The sequence below is a fragment of the Schistocerca cancellata genome, chromosome 7 (genome assembly GCF_023864275.1).
Source record: "Schistocerca cancellata isolate TAMUIC-IGC-003103 chromosome 7, iqSchCanc2.1, whole genome shotgun sequence".
NCBI classification, from domain to species: Eukaryota; Metazoa; Arthropoda; class Insecta; order Orthoptera; family Acrididae; genus Schistocerca; species Schistocerca cancellata.
The window spans coordinates 365,497,216-365,518,332 of NC_064632.1; the positions used below are offsets into that span (position 1 = coordinate 365,497,216).

The 21,117-nt window shown below is 41.7% G+C and overlaps 1 protein-coding gene across 3 annotated transcripts in view; it reads right to left on the reverse strand.

Annotated features, from left to right (window-relative positions):
• Window positions 1-21,117, reverse strand: part of LOC126092008 (polyphosphoinositide phosphatase) — a 178,695-nt gene that overhangs the window by 77,103 nt on the left and 80,475 nt on the right. For all 3 annotated transcript variants that reach the window (XM_049907387.1, XM_049907386.1, XM_049907385.1), the window contains one exon: window positions 14,652-14,850. In XM_049907387.1, the coding sequence (XP_049763344.1) occupies window positions 14,652-14,850 (199 nt within the window). The remainder of the gene's footprint in view (window positions 1-14,651; window positions 14,851-21,117) is intronic.

A 21,117-nucleotide genomic window follows, 5' to 3' on the forward strand; every position in this document is an offset into this window, starting at 1 on the left:
TCGAGTATAATGACTTTTCTGGAGACGAGAAATCTAATCTGTAGGAATCAGCATGGGTTTCGAAAAAGACGGTCATGTGAAACCCAGCTCGCGCTATTCGTCCACAAGACTCAGAGGGCCATAGACACGGGTTCACAGGTAGATGCCATGTTTCTTGACTTCCGCAAGGCGTTCGATACAGTTCCCCACAGTCGTTTAATAAACAAAGTAAGAGCATATGGACTATCAGACCAATTGTGTGATTGGATTGAAGAGTTCCTAGATAACAGGACGCAGCATGTTATTCTCAATGGAGAGAAGTCTTCCGAAGTAAGAGTGATTTCAGGTGTGCCGCAGGGGAGTGTCATAGGACCGTTGCTATTCACAATATACATAAATGACCTGGTGGATGACATCGGAAGTTCACTGAGGCTTTTTGCAGATGATGCTGTGGTGTATCGAGAGGTTGTAACAATGGAAAATTTTACTGAAATGCAGGAGGATCTGCAGCGAATTGACGCATGGTGCAGGGAATGGCAATTGAATCTCAATGTAGACAAGTGTAATGTGCTGTGAATACACAGAAAGATAGATCCTTTATCATTTAGCTACAAAATAGCAGGTCAGCAACTGGAAGCAGTTAATACCATAAATTATCTGGGAGTACGCATTAGGAGTGATTTAAAATGGAATGATCATATAATGTTGATTGTCGGTAAAGCAGATGCCAGACTGAGATTCATTGGAAGAATCCTAAGGAAATGCAATCCGAAAACAAAGGAAGTAGGTTACAGTACGCTTGTTCACCCACTGCTTGAATACTGCTCAGCAGTGTGGGATCCGTACCAGATAGGGTTGATACAAGACATAGAGAAGATCCAACGGAGAGCAGCGCGCTTCGTTACAGGATCATTTAGTAATCGCGAAAGCGTTACGGAGATGATAGATAAACTCCAGTGGAAGACTCTGCAGGAGAGACGCTCAGTAGCTCGGTACGGGCTTTTGTCAAAGTTTCGAGAACATACCTTCACCGAAGAGTCAAGCAGTATATTGCTCCCTCCTACGTATATCTCGCGAAGAGGCCATGAGTATAAAATCAGAGAGATTAGAGCCCACACAGAGGCATACCGACAATCCTTCTTTCCACGAACAATACGAGACTGGAATAGAAGGGAGAACCGATAGAGGTACTGAAGGTACCCTCCGCCACACACCGTCAGGTGGCTTGCGGAGTATGGATGTAGATGTAGATGTAGATGTAGATGATGTGAAATTTAAGCCAGAAATTGTTTGTGATTTACATAGTGATCATGTTGAATATAGTGATCATGTTGAATTTGAAGTCCCTCAGGAAGAATTTAATGATCCGAATTCATCTAAAGATGACCAATGTAAATCTTCTAGGCTGTACACTTCTGGAGGAAGCCAAACTCAAGAACAAATTGGCACTCTCGATACTAGAGAAAGTCAAGAGTCGAGTGAATCTGATGAAAATGAAGAATTAACAAAATTTCTAAAAGCAGAAGCTGCTGAATCTTCTAATGAAGAGAAACAAAAGAATAAAAGACAATGAAGAAAACCAACCTGGATGGAAAGTGGTGAATTTTGTATGGCAACAAAAGTTGACACACTTGAATACAAAGATCCAAACTGTTTTTCAGAAATATTGCAGTCAAACAAGAAGGAAGAATGGATGCAAGCTATTAGTGAAGAACTTCAGTCACTAAAGAAAAACAATACCTGGGTGCTGGTTGACCGTCCGAAGAATGCCAAAGTATTGCAAAACCGCTGGGTTCTATGGAGAAAGGTCGCAGTCAATGGAGGTACTTGCTTGAAAGCCAGATTGGTTGCAAGAGGCTGTATTCAGAAAGCAGGAATTGATTCAGAAGACGCCTTTAGCCCTGTGGGACGTTATGACACCATACGAACTCTGTTGGCTGTAGCTGCTTCAAAGAAAATGCTACTAGAACAATCCGATGTAAAGACAGTTTTTTTGAATGGAATACTTGAAGATGAAGTATATATGGAACAACCAGAAGGTTTCGAAGATGGTACAGGTCGAGTGTGTTTCTTAAAAAAGAGTCTTCATGGGTTGAAGCAAGCACCACGTTGCTGGAACAAACGTTTTGTTGAATTCATGAAGAAAGCTGGTTTTTCAAACAGTGATGCAGATCCATGCCTATTTTATAGTAGACAAAATGGAAATAGCCTTTATGTGGCAATCTACGTTGATGATGGCCTGATTGTCGGCAGTAACAAGAAAGAAATTGCTGTTTTTATGGATGTTTTACAACATGAATTCGAAATAACAACTGGCAGTCTTGACAATTTTCTTGGCATAAAAATAAAGCAATACAAAGATGGAGCAATAATGATAAGTGAAGAGAAATACACAGAAGAAATTCTGCAAAGATTTCGAATGACAGAATGCAATACAATCTCTACTCCTATTGGACGTGAGGACAATAATCAAAACGAAGAAGTTTCATCATCTGTACCCTACCGTGAAGCAATTGGTTGTCTCATGTACCTTTCAACAGTAACTCGTCCAGACATCACTTTTGCAGTCAATAAAGCTGCTCGAGCTATGGAGAAACCAACCACTGAAGACTGGAATAGAGTAAAGCACATTTTCCGGTATTTGAAAGGGACCTTAAATTTTGGAATTGTATATAATAAAAAAGAAGAGTTAAAGATTTACGCTGATGCAGATTTCGCAGGTGATAACCGGACAAGGCGCTTAACAACTGGAATTCTTGCAAAGTACTCAGGTGGTGCAGTGTCATGGACAAGTCAGTTGCAGAAAGTAGTGGCCACATCCACAACCGAGGTGGAAATAATTGCAGCTAGTGAAGGAGAGAGAGAGAGTTAGTTTGGTTATGTCATCTGCTATCAGAATTAGTGGAAATGTCGGGGCAGTCTCCAGTTCTTTACATTGACAATGCTAGTGCATTGAAGTTGGCAAAAAATCCAGAATATCATCGACGTTCTAAACATATAGAGGTGCGACATTTCTATGTTCGTGAAAGGTATCTGAACGGTGAGATTTTCTTGGAACACATTGATGGACACAACCAGTTGGCAGATATTTTGACGCAACCCCTAAAACGAGTTCGATTTAATTTTCTATGTTCACAAATTGGCATGCAAGAGACAAAGCAATAATTTCATGATTTTTTTCTTTTGGAGGAAGTGTTAAAAGAAAAGAAAAAATTCCTTGACGTATATATTCATGTGCTGCTCCATGACTCTGCTGTCAATATCTTTATTCTTGGCTTGTATGTAACTTCTGTGTTTTCTTTCAGTAATTTATTGTTTCGTCGAATTTGGATGTAAACTGTTCCTTGACCGTACGCACACATTTTGACATCTTGTTTTCCCAATGAAATGACTTGAGGAACATCAAATTCACTATACGTAACAAAATACTGTTTGTTGGGAGTGATATGATTTGTAGCACCACTGTCGCAATACCATTTATTTGGGTCACTGTGATTACTGGTACACACACCCATAGCGTATGAAGTAAATGCAGCGTGTTCACTTTCTCGCTTATTCTCTTTTCTTTTATTGCTGTCACGAGTGTTCTGTGGGCACTCTGCTGCCCAGTGACCTAATTGTTTGCATATATTACATGGAAACTTTTGTTTTAATTGTGACTTCGTCATCTTTACTTGCTGATTACTAGTTTGCCGTTTTCTTGTTTTAGAAACGACAAAAGCTCCACTTCCATTAATGTCTTGTTCACGCAGTTCAATAGTACAGAGTTTTTCAATCAATAAATTCAAGCTCTGCTTTTCTGTCGGTATCGTATCCCAGAGATCCTTAAAATTGTCGTAGTCTTTTCCCAGTGTAGACAAAATTCGACCATTTAAGATTCTTTCAGATAGCGTATTTTCTTCATGTTTTGCTAATTCGTCGTTCAGGTCCACAAATAACTTTTGCAGTTTGGCCACATGTGCACTAATATCTTGCGTTTCATCACGTTTAACACGGAAAAATGTTTCAATCAACATATTCAAACGCTGAGTACTGCTACGTTCAAATCGTGCACGTAATTTTGTTGTGACTCGCCTATCATTCAAAGCACCGCCGCACAATTACGCGCGTCCTCTACGTGCGGCGCTGTCTGCCAGCCATGCAGCAGCTGCTCCACCTAAGCGGCCAGCCGAGCAGCGGCCGCTAGACTGGGACTCAGTGCTCATTCGAATGCTAACATGTACACATGTCTTGCTTGTCAACTTACTCTGTGACTTATATGTGTTGTGTCGTTCTGAAATATATGTGCTAAACTTGACATTATAACAATTGGCGATGAGGATGGGATTTTTCCTTTTCACCATTGACCCACAGGGTTCCATGGCTACTGTCGAGCAACTATTGCAAAATCTCCTAGAACAGCAAATGCTTCTAACAGCGGTGATTCGCGATTTCATCGCGGCGTCAAATGTGGGGCATTTCTCGTTGTTGGCTATACCTCCTTATCCTCCTTACGATGAGACAGCAGAAGACTGGTCTGATTATGAAAAATGTCTTCGACAGCACTTGTTGGCATTTCATGTCACGGACGAACAACCATGTAAGTCTCTGTTTCTTTCCTGGATTTCACCTCAAATGTATTGGTTGTTGTCGCAATTGGCTCCTTTGAAGGATCCTGCGTCTTTGTCCTCTGCTGAACTTCATGGCCTCAGTCAAAAGTGTCAATTTGTTACTGACGTTCACAAAGAATCCTATGCCGATTCCATGGTACGGGATGCTATTATCCGGTCGGCGCCCGACAAACAAGTTCGGCAACATGCCCTTCAGTTGGCGAATCCGACTCTAGATGAAGTTCTCTCCATTGCGCAGTCTTTTGAAATTTCTCGCGCCACTGGGGCACAAATAGAGGTGTGGGGTGATGTCGGGGAAATACCACCTCTGTGCGCTGTTGACGACACGTGCAGCGCGTCCCCGCCGGCCGACGTGGCCGCAGTGCGCTCCCACGCACAGCCTTGGCCTAGCTGTAAACAACCCGCTAAGAAACTGCAGCAAAACTCCCAGCAACTTCCTTCATGTCCGCAGTGTTTTACGAAACATTCACGTGAGGATTGTCCCCAATGTTGGGCTGTGTGACAAAATTGCAAAAAGAAAGGTCATGTGTCTTCCGTTTGCAAATCCGACCACATACATGGTGTTCATGAACATGACGCTGATTGATTCTGTGTTGTCTGTCAATTGCACTTCTTCCCTTTCAGGGAAGTTATTCCCCACTGTCCAAATCCTTGGCCGAGATGTTTGCATGCAAGTGGATACCGGTTCTGCTACCACTATAATTAATTCTCAGACGTATATCCAGTTGGGTTCTCCACTCCAGTCACCTGTCACTCGGCAATTACAGACGTACAATAAACAGAAGATTTCTCTCTTGGGACAGTTTAATACTGAGGTATCTTACAAATCCGTCATTTGCACTGTTCCCATATTTGTGGTCGACCAGAGCAACGCAGAAAATCTTTTTGGTTTCGATACCTTTCGCGTTTTTGGGTTCTCCATAGATGACTCTTTCAATATTGTCTCTGATGCTATTCCTTATGCTCAACTGGATTCCTCGTCGACGACATTTTCGTCCCTATTTCTCCTGGGTTAGGCCATGCAAACGACTTTGAAGCTCATATCACGCTCAAACCCACTGGTCGGCCTAAGTTTTTTCGGGCTTGGCCCATTCCTGTGGCCCTTCATGATTGGGTAAAATGGGAGTTGGATCATCTCACTACTTCGGGGGTCTTGCTTCCTGTCACTTCCAGTGAGTGGTCCTCTCCTGTCGTTGTCGTTACTAAGCCAAATGGTGATATTCGTCTCTGTGGCGATTTCAAAGCCACTGTAAATGCTCAACGATTCATCGACACTTACCCTATGCCCCGTCCTGAAGAACTGTTCACTAAACTTGCTGAAGGCCAGTATTTTTCAAAAATTGACCTGTCAGAAGCTTATCATCAACTTCCTCTCGACACTGCTTCCCGGCAGTTTCTGGTCCTTAACACGCCTTTCGGCCTCTATCAATACCAACGCTTGCCATTCGGGGTTGCTAGCGCCCCTGCTCTCTTTCAGCGATTCTTGGAACAATTATTGCTCCCTGTCCCTGGGTGTATCGATTACATGAACGACATTGTTGTCACTGGCTCCACCACTGAAGAACATCTTCAAAATCTCCACACACTTTTGCATGTCTTACAGACTGCCGGACTTAAGTGTAATCTTCAGAAATCACATTTTTTTCAGGCATCTATCACGTACTTGGGGTTTCAACTCTCTCAGGATGGTATTCGTCCACTTCAGCAAACTGTCGCTGTGATCGATGCTCTTCCTCGCCCTACATCTGTTAAGGAACTGCAGGCCTTCTTGGGGAAAATAGAATACTATCACAAGTTTTTACCGTCTGCAGCTTCGGTGGCTCAGCCGTTGCATCGCCTGTTGCATAAAAACGTGCCTTTTCACTGGTCTGCATCATGCGAAGCGGCTTTCCAGATATTGAAGACTATGCTGAAACAGGCCCCGTGCCTGGCTACTTATCGACCTGGCCAACATCTTGTTCTTGCCACAGAAGTCTCTCAATGCGGGGTCGGTGCAGTTCTTGCGCACCGTTTTTCTGACAGTTCGGAACAACCCAATGCTTATGCCTCCAAAACGCTCACGGATGCCCAACAAAAGTATTCTCAAATTGAGAAAGAAGCTTTGGCCATTATTTATGCTCTTCATAAGTTTGGTGTTTTTCTCTATGGCTCAAAATTTCATCTTGTTACGGATCACAAACCACTTGTTTCTTTGTTTCATCCATCAACGTCACTTCCCGACAAGGCTGCACACCGCCTCCAGCGTTGGGCTCTTCACTTGACTCGTTTCAATTATGAGATTCATTTCCGGCCGACGGTTCAACATGCAAATGCTGATGCTTTGTCTCGCCTTCCCATGGGTCCTGATCAGGCATTCAATAGGGACAAACTTTTGTGTTTCCACCTGGATGTTGCTGAGCAGCGGGTTGTGGATGGGTTCCCCATCACTGGGGACAGGCTGGCGGCTGCTACAGGTTCTGACCCTACCCTCTCCCGGGTTTTACTCTGTATTCAGAAGGGTTGGCCAGATCGCCCGTCCACTAAGACTTCTGATCTGTTGCGGAACTACTATGCTTTGCGCTACCGCCTCACGGCTAGGGATGGTGTTATCCTCCTCTCCACTGACAATGCTTCGCCGTGTGTTGTGGTACCTGCGTCTTTGCGTGTTTTGGTCTTGCGCCTCCTTCACCAAGGGCACTGGGGAGTGTCTCGCACAAAATCTCTGGCGCGCCGTCATGTGTACTGGCCTGGCATCGACTCTGAAATAGTACACATGGTCGCTGCCTGCGGCCCTTGTGCGTCATAGGCCGCTGCCCCGAAGTCATCTTTGTCAGCGTGCCCTTTGCCTGAGTAGCCCTGGAAGCGCATTCATGCTGACTTTGCGGGACCCTTTTTAGGTACTTATTGGCTCCTCGTAATTGACGCCTACTCTAACTTTCCTTTCATTGTCCGTTGCATGTCGCCTACCACCACAGCAACCACCAGTGCTCTCGCCCGCATTTTTTCTTTGGAAGGCCTCCCCTCTAGTCTCTTTACTGATAATGGTCCGCAATTTGCCTCTTCTGAATTTGCGGATTTTTGTGCTCGTCACGGCGTTATGCATGTCACGGCGTTATGCATGTCACGGCCCCGCCGTTCCATCCACAATCCAACGGTGAGGCTGAACGACTGGTCCTCACATTTAGGCTCCGATGCGGAAACTTCTGACTTCATCTGCTGCTGATGATGCGCTTCTCCAGTTTCTGGTGTCTTACCATTTCACCCCCATGGGCGACCACAGCCCGGCTGAGCTCTTACATGGCCGACAGCCCCGCATGCTACTTCATCTTCTGCGGCCTTCCACCTCACGGCCGTGGGTGCCTCACTTGGCCGGTTCACGGCCGACGACCTCGTCTGGGTACGGGGATATGGCAGGCAGCCAAAATGGAGCCCGAATCGCATCTTAAGACACCGTGGCAGATGGCTGTATGAAATCCAGACGGACACGGGTGTTGCAGTGCGTCATTCGGACCAGCTTCGGCCTCGTGTGCCAGCAATGCCTGTTCCGAATGCCGCTACACCACCTTTGGCTCTACCTGACGCTCGGGATCTTGGCATCTCTGAATACTCACAACGCAGCCCTCTCACTGTCATCGCGACGCCAACACAAGAACGGATGCCACCAGGAGATGGGCCCATGCAGGAACCGGATGACCATCCTCTGTCAGAGCAAACCTACTCGCCTCCTCCTCCAACGAACGCCGACACATCGCCCATGTCTCCTGTCATATCAACTGGACTTGCCGCAATGGGCAGATTGGTGCATGGGACCCCAGCAGATTCGACCCCTACGTCTCCTGTCATCTCGACCCGTTATCATCGGGGACACTTCCGTCTGTACTGGGAGCCTCCTCCTCGAGACTTTACGGCGAGTCAAACAATGCCTATGGACGTTAGCCTTCTCCAGGACACCTCCATCAAGACCAGTTCAACACTTTCAAAGGTGGGAAAAGTGTTGTGACTCGCCGATCATTCAAAGCGCCACCGCGCAATTACGCGCGTCCTCTACGTACGGCGCTGTCTGCCAGCCATTCAGCAGCTGCGCCACCTAAGCGACCAGCCGAGCAGCAGCTGCTAGACTAGCACTCAGTACTCATTCAAATGCTAACGTGTACACATGTCTTGCTTGTCAACTTACTCTGTGACTTATATGTGTTGTGTCGTTCTGAAATATATGTGTTAAACTTGACGTTATAACAAATTTGTCCCAGATTTCTTTAGCATTCTTGCACATTAAGACGAGTTCTGCAACAGGTTTACTTAGCGCACTTGCTATAAGACTTGCTGCCTTTGCGTCATCCTTGTGCCATTCCACATACGCTTCTTTTTGTGCACTTGTCGCATCTTGCGGCAACTCTACACATTCACGTGTACCGTTAATAATATCTTCTAGTCCATATGAATGCAGCACCACAGAAATATGCCATTTCTATTTGGCCCAGTCGTCAGGTCCTTCAAGCTTATCAATGCTGACCTTATAATCGCCGCTAGCAGTCATGCTTTTTTACAGACATGGGTTCATTTCAAATATTGTTTTAATTAAACTATGTTGTTTGCCTTTACACGTGTATTGGGCCCAAAACCTGATGAAAAATATTATTTCAAGGCACAAAAACAGTTTATTAACTTTGTAATTACACCCTGGATACGAATAAATCACAACATTTACTGAATGAAAACACAGAAGTTACATACAAGCCAAGAATAAAGATATTGACAGCAGAGTCATGGAGCAGCACATAAATATAGATATCAAGGAATTTTTTCTTTTAACAGTTTCACAGGTGGCTCTCCCTTTAATAGTATATATTTTGCAAGTTATAGGGCTGGTATAAGTGATGGTAGGAGGGTTGCAGAGGGCAAGTCTTACAGTGGGTGTGGTCACAATGGTAAGAGCCATAGGATGGGGAAATGGGTGCAGACGGAGCATAGTGTTAGACAAGGATATTGTGGAGATTGGAGGGTGACAAAAAGCTATTCTAGGTATGGTGGGCAAAATGTCAGAGCCTTGTCGAAGTAGCTGATACATTCAAAACCAGGATAATAGCAAGTGTCAAGAGGCTTACTCCTAAGTTGTTTTTTGGAGGGATCAGCAGTATAAGGAATGTATGTAATAACCTGGGAAATCTGCTTTTGAACTAGGCTGAGTGACCAGTGGTGTGCTCCAAAGTTGTTTTTTGGAGGGATCAGCAGTACCAGGATTGGATGTGATGGCCCACAAAATCTGTTTTTGAAGTAGGCTGATGGGGTAAATACCTCCCGTGAAGACTGAGGTGAGACTGATGGTGTATTGCTGTAAAGTTTCTGCATCCAAACAAATATGTTTGCCTCAAATGCTGAGGCTGTGTTGTGAACAGAAGTGTGTAGCTGACCTCTGGTGAGGATTGAGTCAACATCAAGGAAAATTGCATGGGATTCAGAACAGGGCCATGTGAAATTTAATTGGGAGAATTTATTTAAAGATTCCCAGAATCTCAGCAAGTCAGCCCCACCATGAGTCTGTAAGGCAGCCATCAATGTATTTAAACCAAACCAGGGGATTGAAGGCTTATGGATTCCAGAAAAGCCCTCTACAAGCAACCTCTGAAAAAGTTGGCATAGGAAGGAGCCTTTCTGGTTCTCATGACATTGCCTCTTATCTGTTTGTTTGTATGCCCCTCAAAGATAAAGCAGTACTTAGTAAGTATAAAGTTGATTAAAGTGAGCAGGAAAGATGTCACCAGTTTCAACTCAGATGGGTGCTGACTGAGGTAATGTTCAGCAGCAGACAGACCATGTACACGGGGGATGATGATAAAGGGAGGTGGCATAATTGTGACAATATAGGTGTGTGGTGGGTGCTGGACATGCACAGATTTCATATGATCTAGGAAATGGTTAATGTCTTTCATACAGAGGGAAAGAAACTATAGGTTGCAGGTTTTGACCACCTACGGCAGATATATACTTGGTGGGTGCTTTAAAGCCAGTGACTATGGAACGGCCAGGGTGATGGGTTTGTAGATCTTACGTAGAAGGTAAAAGGTGGGTGTTCATAGTCTGGTTGTGGCAAGGAGTTCTATGGATTTAAGTGTTAGTCCTTGCAAAGGACTTGATGTTTTAAAAAGGGACTGCAGTCAGTTTGAATCACAGGGATGGGATCTTGATGGCAGATGCTGTATGTAGAAGTGTCAGATAGTTGGCATAGACCTTCGCTTACATACTCCCTTCGGTCAAGAACCACAATGGTAGATCCTGTCTGCTGTGAAGATAGTGATGGACTCATCAGTTTTTAGTGAATGAAGAGCCTAGAGATCTGCAAATGACAGGTTAGGGCTGCATTGTAGTGATCTGAGGGAGGGTTGTGAAGCAATGCTGGGTGTAAGGAATTCTTGGAAGGCTTAGGCTTGTAAGGGATGATTTTGAGGTAGTGGTGGTGGACCAAGTGATCAAACTGTTCAAGGCAGGATTCAATGTCATGTTTTCTAGAGGGAAGGTTTTGGGACTGGGTTGGAAATTGATGTTTCCAGTTGCCATCGTAAGTTAAGGAGAGTAGGCCCTTCACCAAAGCAACATGATTAAATGCAGGTATAGGGCTGAATGTAAGATTCTCTGGATAATATAGATAATTCAGGAGGTGAGAGTGTCTTAGTGAGAAGTTGAGAACACTACACTGTTGTGACCAGTTCTTGTGATCATGAAGTATCATTAGTCTGGGAAGAAGTGGTGAAGGCTGGGGTTGCTGTCTGAAAATGGCTTGGTGGATGATATCATCTAAGGAAACACGAGTGGCAGACAACAGCAGGATTTTGCAGAAGGATGAGAGTCGTCTGGTGGAGTGGAAATTAGCAGATGAGGCCTATTGGTCACTTCTAGCACATGCAATGCACTTAGCTTTCTGCTCTTATTAACTTGTGCATAATGTTTAGGCAGAAATCTCTGTCTTGCATATTACCCTATCTTCTATCTTTAGGCTCTCAGTTTTTCAAATATCATACATTGCAGTCCCCAACAACCATTCTTTCCATCTCATCCCATCCAATAAATCTCCCTGACCTGCAGTTCTGGCCAACTATTCTGAACTCTCCCCATTTCCCAAACCTCATCAGTCCTTTTCCTTCACCCCTCTTCCTCCCCCCTCAATCCTTCCACCAGAAAAATAGCCACTGAATCTGAAAACTTGTCAATTTTAATATCTTTATATGTGTGTTCCGCTGCAACCAAGTGGTGAGTAGATTTTTTATCTATACAACTACATTTTACTGCAGACTTTGGCATGCCTAACTTTTGGTCAACCATCCCACAATTAATCACTGATGGAAGGTCAATCACACAAAATTCTGCAAACAAATTGTATACTTTTTTTGTTAAGACAACTTATAATTAAGAGTTAAACAATGTGATTCAAGGTATTGTTGTTGAATCAGGCCTTTACAAAAATCATTATAATCATCCAATGAAAACTTTCACATGAAACTTCCATTTTTTTCACAGCACTGTCTCTTTAAATACTTACTGTAAACATGCCACAAACCCAATTTTGAATTTTATTATTTTAATAATAACAAATGAAAATTTTTAAAGCAATTGTAGCATTACATCTCAATGGTGATATGTAACTGTCATTCACTGTTGTTGTTGTTGTTGTTGTGGTCTTCAGTCCTGAGACTGGTTTGATGCAGCTTTCCATGCTACTCTATCCTGTGCAAGCTTCTTCATCTCCCAGTATTTACTGCAACCTACATCCTTCTGAATCTGTTTAGTGTATTCATCTCTTCGTCTCCCTCTACAATTTTCACCCTCTACGCTGCCCTCCAATGCTAAATTTGTGATCCCTTGATGCCTCAGAACATGCCCTACCAACCGGTCCCTTCTTCTTGTCAAGTTGTGCCACAAACTCCTCTTCTCCCCTATTCTATTCAATACCTCCTCATTAGTTATGTGATCTACCCATCTAATCTTCAGCATTCTTCTGGAGCACCACATTTCAAAAACTTCTATTCTCTTCTTGTCCAAACTATTTATTGTCCATGTTTCACTTCCATACATGGCTACACTCCATACAAATACTTTCAGAAACGACTTCCTGATACTTAAATCTATACTCGATGTTAACAAATTCCCCTTCTTCAGAAACGCTTTCCTCGCCATTGCCAGTCTACATTTTATATCCTCTCTACTTCGACCACCATCAGTTATTTTGCTCCCCAAATGGCAAAACTCCTTTGTTACTTTAAGTGTCTCATTTCCTAATCTAATTCTCTCAGCATCACCTGATATAATTTGACTACATTCTGTCATTCATAAAGACCTAAAAGGTGACGCTCATGTTCTCTGACAATTGCAATGAAGACTTTTCAGCATTTTTTACTGTCATGATCACAACTGCCAGCTACAAAGAATGGCCAAAAAGTCTCTGCGGTAGCCTTGCCTGTTGCACTGTCAGTAAACATGCTCTGTAATATAACAACAAGAACTTTTACTTATTCCATCTCTTGGCAGTGTGTCAATGAGAAAAAAGTGCCCCGTAACATTAAGCACATCCATTTCTGCACTAAGACTTGTCTGCCTGAATTTGGCTTCCTGTGATAATCAAGTTTGACACCAATGCATTAATTTGTGTATGGTTGCCATGATAAAGTTGCCAATCTAAATTTTGTTATATGTGATAATTCTGTCCCTGGCACCCACAATAATAAAATGATGGTTCTCCATAGTGACCAGCCACATTTTATCCACAGCTACTCATTGCACTTATCATCAAGGACATTTTGATTATCCATGGAAAAATAACTAGTACCAACAATGTTTTGTCTGGTGCCTACTGATGCCTTGTTTACATATTCCACATAAGTGACTGTACAATTTGGTACTACATGCTGTGTGATGAAAATTTTATCACAGATCTAAGCTTGTAATTAGCAGGAGAAGTAACCAGTGGGACAATTCTCAGCTGGTACGTTGAGTGAACAGAAATTGCCAACTGTCTCATAAGGTAGCAATATTCTTTATCTTTCACATTTCTCATCCCCTCTCCTCCTCCTCCTCCTCCTCTTTCTTACATGTATTAGACATCTGCCAGTTACATCCTCTTTGTTAAATTACTGATCTTTCCACCTTTTCCTTGGTTTTACTGAAGATCTTCTGCACACTGGGTAATAATTTGTCATTAATTTTACTTACTCTGCCATTTTCCATTCTTGTGACATGATCCTTCCTGTTGTTTCTGTATTCTTTAATCTGCCCATTTCAGCTTTTCACTCCCAGTTTTCTCTGATGCCAGCATTCCTCCAACTGTCAGCTAGTGTGTACCCAACTACTCTTCTCAGGAATTACATCTCAGGTGCTTGTACTTCATTTCTTTTTGTTATAATCCTCATTTTCACATGCTATGGTTGGTACTGACATCATTTTGTAGAACTTACGTAGTGTTTCCTTTCTTACTTTAGTTCTGAGGGTTCATTAATTATTCAGTTAATGTGATCAAGTCTTTCTACTTTCTTTTGTATGTCCATTTCTCTCATGAATTTACTAAGAAGTTGAACGAATTTACTCTCTCTGTTTTCTGACTGTTTATTATTATTGTGCTGGCCTCTGAAGATCATAAAATTTATTTTCTTTGAAGATACTATACATCATAATTATGATATGGCTGTTGTGGATAAAATACGAGCAGCTGTTTGGAGTGTGTTCTTACTATCAGCAGTCACAATATGATAAGCAGCAAAAAGTAATGTCATGGAATAATTCCTTTTGTTGAAGTCACGAGTTTAAAAAATTAATTTACTTATCCATTGCCTCAGCACAGTGTCAGCATAAAAATTAAAGAAGAAATGGAGACAAACTGCATTCTTGCCTTACTTCCAAATTTTTCCTGATTTTAGATTTTCCATTTCCTGCAATGGAAATTGATGATACTAAAACTAAATTTCAGACATTAATATACCATTGCCAGTAGCACCACCTCTCAAATGCTCATCTCAATACTGAAAGAATCAATTATTTGCTTAATGATAGGGGCTATGTACAACACATGGTCTGCATTAACTATACTTTGATACTCACCCCTTAAATATGCGTGCCATATCAAAACTAATGTATTGTATTTGATGATCAGGAGGTAGAAACTGATTTAAATATGCAATGGCTGTACTAAATTCTTCACTCAACATGCTTTCATGTTTTTTCTTCTCTCTCTTTTTTACAAGGTTCAGTATTATTATTGGAGCACCATAACGCTGGAACAATTGATTGAAGTGTTCACCTAAACAAAGAATAACGAAACATTAGTATGAAAGTGTTCAATAACTGCAGAGTACAACTGGGAGAAGATAACTGAAGACTTCAGCTGTAAACAATGGTAAGCAACACTTGATAGGAAACTGAGATATTGCATGCAAAACATAGTAAGTGATGCATTTTAGTGCTATTAGTTGAATGTTCCATAATAATCTGAGGGATAGCAGCTCTACCGCAAAATTTGGATTCTAGCTAGTGGTCACATTGGCAGGATGTGGGCAAGTAAACAGTGGCAACTACCACAAACATGGCTGTCTATTGTCATAACAGATGGAGTGGTCATGCCTCGAAAATGCTTTCCAGGAATGAGCCTGTACAAATCGGAGGATGATGTGGATACATATGACTCTGACAAATATCCTGCACACATTCCTGAATGGAAACACACACCAAAAGGTGTTACTCCTCATGTAAATGTGCACATTTCATCAAGCAATATAGGGACTGATAACCTCAGATGTTAAGTCCCATAGCGCTCAGAGCCATTTGAACCATCAAGCAATAAACAATGTTAAGTCATGTCAGTTACCATAGTTTTAACGTGACAGTGGGATGGCAGCCATTTTAAGCACCATCCTTAATATTGTGGACATGCTGTAGTAAGATTAATTGCATTGGTTTCTTATAAAGCATTATCCATAGTTGTATCCACACCTTGAAAACCATACACCCTGTAACAACCCCATATCAACAGACCAGAAATGAGCTGCATTTAGGACCTTTAATTATGCTCTGTGATGTATTTTGTTTAAATTTTTTTTTTTAATGTTTCCCTTGTTGCCTCAAAGGAGACACACTTCTCTTTCACCTTTAGTTATGACTAGACACCCTTTCCGTTACAGGTGCAGCAACCATTTTGGAATGTGTAACATAGGAACTGCAAAATGGCTAAGCAGGAGTGGCCGGAGGACAAATGTAGGGATGCAGAAGCATACATCACTAGAAGTAAGATAGATACCACCTACAGGAAAACTAAAGAGACCTTTGGAGAAAAGAGAACCACCTCCATCCATATCAAGAGCTGAGATGGAAAACCAGTCCTAAGCAAAGATGGGAAAGCAGAAAGGTGGAAGGAGTATATAGAGGTCTATACAAGGGAGATGTACTTGAGAGCAATATTATGGAAGTGGAAGAGGATGTAGAGGACAGTGAGGTGGGAGATATGATACTGAGTGAAGAATTTGACAAAGCACTAAAAGACGTAAGTCAAAACAAGGCTCCAGGAGTAGACAACATCCCATTAGAGCTATTGATAGCCTTGGGAGAGCCAGCCATGAGAAAACTCTTCCATCTGGTGAGCGAAATGTGTGATGCAAGCAAAATATCCTGAAACTTCAAGAAGAATGTAATAATACCAAGTCCAAAGAAAGTAGGTGCTGACAGGTGCGAAAATTACTGAACTATCAGTTTAATAGGTCAAGGCTGCAAAATACTAACATGAAACTACAGAACAATGGAGAAACTGGTAGAGGCTGACCTCTGGGAAGATCAGTTTGGATTTTGGAGAAATGTAGGAACACACTAGGCAATACTGACTATAATACTTCCATTGGAATACAGGTAAAGGAAAGGCAAATCTATGTTTATAGCATTTGTAGACTTATAGAACACTTTTGACAATGTTGACTGGAATATCCTCTTTCAAAAAGGCATGGTAAAATACAGGGAGCAAAAGGCTATTTACAATTTCTGCAAAGACTGGATGGCAGTTACATGAGTCAAGGGGCACGAAAGGGAAGCAGTGGTTGAGAAATGAGTGATACAGGGTTGTAGCTTGTCTCCAATGTTATTCATTCTGTATACTGAGCAAGCAATAAAGGAAGCCAAAGAAAAATTTGGAGTAGGAATTAAAGTCCAGGAAGAAGAAATACAATCTCTGACGTTTGCCAATGACATCGTAATTCTGTCAGAGACAACAAAGAACTTGGAACAGCAGCTGAACGGAATGAACACTGTCTTGAAAGGAGGATACAAAATGATCATCAACAAAAGCAAAACAAGGATAATGGAATGCACTCAAATTAAATAAAGTGATGCTGAGGGAATTAGATTAGGAAATGAAACACTGAAAGTAGTAGATGAGTTTTGCTATTTGGGGAGCAAAATAACTGATGATGGTCGAAGTAGAGAGGATATAAAATGTAGACTGGTGACAACAAGAAAAGCTTCCGAAGAAGAGAAATTTGTTAACATAAGTATAGATTAAAGTGTCAGGAAGATCTTTCTGAAAGTATTTGTATGGAGTGTAGCCATGTATGGAAGTGAAACACGGACGATAAACAGTTTAGGCAAGAACGGAATGGAAGCTCTTGAAATGTGTTTCTACAGAAGAATGCTGAAGATTAGATGGGTAGATCACATAACTAATGAGGATGTACTGCATAGCTACAACCTGACTAGAAGGAGGGATCAGTTGGTAGGACACATTTTGAGGCATCAAGGGATCACCAAGTTCATACTGGAGGGAAGAGTGGGCGGGGGGGGGGGGGGGGGGGGGGGGGGGGGTTAAAAATCATTAAAAATCAAAGGGAGACCAAGAGACATATACAGCAAGCAGATTCAGAAGGATGTAGGTTGCAGTAATTACTCGGAGATGAACAGGCTTGCACAGGATAGAGCAGCATGGAGAGCTGCATCAAACCAGTCTCTGGACCGAAGACCACAACAACGACAACAATTCAATCAGTGTTCTAATAATTTAATTAACATTAATCACCATTATATTAGATAATTACCCACATTTCTTATTACAGCTTTAGATGGTCTGTGGGACTGCTACCATATGCCAATAACAAAGAAATGGATTAGGCTAGTGGAAATTGTCAATGTCGTTGGGGCAAATTGTACGGCCAAGAGCCCCATCTTCTCGAACGTTTAGTTCGGGTATTTCAAAGTCCAATAGCTTCAAATTATTCTGCCATTTTTTCAGTTTCAAATAACATGGCCATGGCATTTCTTGGTTAAAGAGGAAATGGCACAACTGCTAATATTTTCTTAATAAGATTACAGGTCTTCCAGTTAGCCCCACACACTTACACTGTTGTGTAAGTAAGATGCTTCTTATAACTGATCCTCCCATTTGAGATAAATTTTATTGCAATCACTAATTCTTTAATCCACTATTTAACCACTGACTCTCATAGGATTATCGGGTAAAAATCACTGCCCCCTTTTCATGTCATCCCTTCTTGATAGAAGAACATATAAACTGACAAAATACATGAGGGAGGAAGAAACAATTATAACACAAAAGTCAAATGTGTACTGACTGCTTACGCACGTTATTACTACATTCAAATAGCCTATAAGGCCCGTGTTTGTGTATATTTATAAGTGGCCTATGGATGAATATGTACTATAAACTATCAAGGGATGGATTTTACCTGTGTGCATGAAAATATCCTGGAATATGCAGAGGATTTGTAGAGCTTATAGCTCTGAATTTTTATAGATTTAGGGGAAGATCACAGAAATGTATCCTTCCAAAGATGCACCAGACCCTGACATTCTGCAAGCAGATGCAGTTGATGCAAACTATCAGCGGAGCTGACAGATATGTCACAGGAGGGTAAAACGAGGAGGAAAAAGAGAAATGAATATATAACACACAAAGGCAAGAGGGGCAGTGATGTATGAAACTGTATACGCTCCCTGCTTGAATGCTCTAAAAAGGGTTCCAAGCACATAAGTGAAGAAGACCTGCAACACATATTCAAGAATTTCTGGCAGCTTAATGGCTATGATAAGTAAAACGTATAACTACAACGTTGTTTAGGGTCAAAAAGTGTTATCTGTAAAAGCACTTTCCACATTTGTATTTTGAAGAGGTTTCTCAGTAATGTTGACTAACCTAGCAGGTAAACAATGGTAACTGATGTTAAGTGCTCTTGGTGAGCAAATAACAATGTTAAACACCCATTGATGAAATTATAAGAATAGAATTGTGGGTAGAATTTGCCATTTTTAATAACATGTCATTGCAGTAGATATATGTGAAAACAATGATGTATCTGGATAAAAGAAGATGTACATGCAAAATCTTATTTATGGAAATTTACTGAAACTGTACAGTGCATTTCCTCAAAACAGTCAAAATGCCACTTACAATTGTTTACAACTGATGTCTTCAATTATGGATAGATATGGTGGAAATCACAGAATATCTAAAATAATGGATGATAAAGGGAAAAAGAAGTTATCTGATATGTGATGCTGCTGGGGTTTTCAGAAGTAGGGTGCTTCATAGATACAGCAACATAACAACTTAACCAACTGAAGACACAAACAGCAAAGGATGGATTTTGAATCTACTGTGAGAAGACACACTTCATGACAAACATAAAATCAATTTCAAGAAAACTGAAAGTTGGAATAGGAAAAATTAAACAGGCAGAAAAGTTTAAATACCTAAGTGAATGGATACACCCTAACTTATAAGAGGAAGAAACATTCATGTTGTGTATTAACATAATTGAAATGGCCTACCAGCTAACTAAGGCATCTATTAGGTTGGTGCATAATTTCGTAGTTTTTTGTTTCACATGTTGGTATTCCTCCATTTGCTATGGGTTTATTTAACAATTATCATTTTTATTTGTAGTTCACTGTTGCTTTTTGAGTTTACATTTGGTCATTTGGAGACAGTGGGTGGAGTTGTGGACACTAGAAAATGAAAAGCCAGGTGGAGAAATTGGAACGTTTCCAACATCGTCTTCTGTCTGAGTTCAATACAAAGGTGACAGCAACAAAGCACCCACAAACATTTGCACCATGCATTGGGATAATGCCATTGGAGAGAGCAAGGAAATGGTTTTCTCATTTTAAGGAGCATCATATTGACATCAGTGACTATCCACATTCAGGAAGACCTTTGGGGTTTGATTAAGATCATTTGCACACATTAATCCACAATGATCCATGTCAGTGTACTCAAGAACTGGCAAATGGGATGAACTATGATTATTCAACAATCATGTGACATTTTCATGCAATGTGGAAAATTCAGAAGTCAGGAGTATAGGCATCACATGCTCTGAGTAAAAATCACAAATATAAGAGGGTGGGCATAGGTGCATCTCTGCTAGCTTGTCATCAATTGGCTAGTGAACAACACTTATCATTCCTATCTTCTATCACTACTGGTGGTGAGAAATGATGTCTTTATGCTACCATAAGGAAAAGAATGGAATGCTTGAGCCCAAACAAAGTTGCAACTACCTGTATGAAGACTTGTGTGCATCCAAAAAAAGGTAATGTTATGCATCTGCTGAAATAGTGATGGTGTGGTTTACCACAAATTGCTTCCCTGAGGTGTAACCATCACTGCTGATATTTCTTGTCAACAACTGAGATGTCATGCAGTCACAATCTAAGCACAGTGACCAGGAAGACTGTGTGAAGTGATCCTACGCCATGATAATGCCTGCCCGTATTCTGTTAGGCTGACATGAAACACTACATAGAAGTTGAGTTGTGAAGTCATTCACACCCACCTTATTCACTTGATCTTGCACCCTCAGATTTTCAACTTCTTTGCTACCTATCGAACAATCTTCAAGGAACTTCCCATTTGGGTGAAAATGTGCTCCAAACTCGGCTCAACGAATTCTTCAGCTCAAAACCATGTGAATTCCACAGTCGCGGAATTGAAAAGTTACCCCAGCACTGGCAGACTGTTGTAAATGTGAAGGAAAATATATTACAAAAACGATAGATTGCTACTCACAATATAGCGAAGATGTCGAGTCACAGACAGGCACAACAAAAAGACTACCACACATGTAAACTTTTGGCCAGAAGGCCTTCTTCTAAAACAGACAACATACACATACACATTCACGCAAACACACCTCACACACACACACACACACACACACACACACACACACACACACACACACAAGCAGGCACTGTCTCTGGCTGTTGAGTCCAAACTAGCCTCGGCAGCCAGAGAGAGAGAGAGAGAGAGAGAGAGAGAGAGAGAGAGAGAGTGAGAGAGAGAGAGAGAGAGAGAGAGTGAGTGTGTGTGTGTGTGTGTGTGTGTGTGTGTGTGTGTGTTTTGCCTATTTCAGAAGAAGGCATTCTGGCCAAAAGCTGACATGTTTAGTAGTCTTTCTCTTGTGCCTGTCTGCGACTCAACATCTCCACTATACTATGAGTAGCAATCTATCCTTTTCATAATATTGTTGTTATTCCATCCTCGATTTTCCATCATTTGAAAGAGAATATATTA